Source organism: Trypanosoma theileri (assembly GCF_002087225.1).
Source record: "Trypanosoma theileri isolate Edinburgh chromosome Unknown TM35_Tth_15_V1, whole genome shotgun sequence".
Classification (NCBI taxonomy): Eukaryota; Euglenozoa; class Kinetoplastea; order Trypanosomatida; family Trypanosomatidae; genus Trypanosoma; species Trypanosoma theileri.
This window is the reverse complement of record NW_021639857.1, coordinates 548,391-549,782: the sequence shown is the minus strand read 5'-3', so window position 1 is coordinate 549,782 and position 1,392 is coordinate 548,391. Positions and strand designations below refer to the sequence as shown.

At 44.3% G+C, this 1,392-nt stretch overlaps 1 protein-coding gene across 1 annotated transcript; it reads left to right on the top strand.

Moving 5' to 3' along the window:
* Positions 1-4: 4 nt before the first annotated feature.
* On the top strand, positions 5-397 carry TM35_000153190 (uncharacterized protein; the record flags this gene model as incomplete). The annotated part of the gene is made up of 1 exon (XM_029025971.1): positions 5-397. The coding sequence occupies one exon, from the start codon at positions 5-7 to the stop codon at positions 395-397; it is 393 nt and encodes a 130-aa protein (XP_028882954.1).
* Positions 398-1,392: the final 995 nt, after the last annotated feature.

Sequence of the window (1,392 nt, the reverse complement as noted above, 5' to 3'; positions counted from 1 at the left end):
CTAAATGCGATCATATCCGCTTCCCTTTCAGAGTTTATATATAAAACAAATAAATTACAATAATTGTTTCCCTCTTCAAATTTCCCCCCTCAAAATCCACATCACCCCTAACAGAAAACAATTCCCCTCTGACACTCTTTTTCCCAAGAGCCACACTCGTGGGAAAGCCCGCAGCCCATCACGCGTGTCGTTGGGAAGTTCCTTTTGCCGTTGGGGAATTGCGATGCGCATGTCCGTTTCCTTTCTTTTTTTCCTTTTTAAACCTTCGGACATTGCGGTATTTGCCCTCTGGCACCTCCCATTATCAGGGATATCCCGTGAGATTTTCCATTTGCGCACAACGCCATGCTGGATCAAAATTGCGCAAACGAGATGCCGAGAACGCGTAATGCTGTAATTGGGCACCCCTTTGGGTGAGGAAAAACGTACCCGTTATCATCCACCCCGCAAAATTCCCGCGGCAATGGGGGCAAGATTCACTTCTAAACAGTTACCCCTTACCGCAAAAGAAGGGTGTAACCCAAGGGGGTGGGTTCAGAGGGCAGCGCAATCGTCCGGGTGAGACCGCAGGCGTGCAATGAACGCGTCTGCCAAAATAAATTCTCCTAATTTTTTTTTTGCTTTATTTTATCGGAAACAAACGGGCGCCAGAGACCCCCACTTTAAAATTCGAACTTGAACACAGTGCCTTCCTCAAGTGGGGAAAAGGACGGGGGTGAGGCGTTACAGAATATTGAAAGAGAATCGTTTAGACCATTCGAATGGGGTCATTTTCTTTTTTTTTCCGCGTGTGTGCGCGGACCGTCGGGCGAAATGCATTTCCAGTAATGCAGGAATGCTTCTCACTCTGTGCAAAGTCGCAACTTGAACGAGGTAGTGCCTGGCAGAGAGTGTGGGCACGTACACGTGGTCAAAAGCATAGCGTCAGAGTCAAGAAAATTATGAGGATTCACTCGCGCATTAAAATCCATATCAATGGCGATGAGTGTGGATCGCTAGAAAGGGTATCCTATCCAATATGCTCCAACCATCCTCCACTTTTTTGAACAACCAATAATAATAATAAAACGACCTCTGCATCAGCAGAAACCATAAGAAGAAATAACCATAAAATAATATTGGTCACAAACTATTTTCGTAATGTTGCAGTATTATTTTTTTCATTTTCCCTCTTAACCCTGTACCAAATCTCTTCCTTTGTTGATGTTTGTGTTGTTTTTCTGTATTATTAATATTTGGAATTTGCATGCAGAAACACACTGAGAATTCTTTGCAATATGAGGTGTGTCCGCTCACTTTATTTCACTTCCCTCTTCGCCCCAGCACCGTAGCGCAGACTCCTATTAAGTATTTTCCGCAACGCTGGTAAATTAACGTGGAGAGTTCACAATT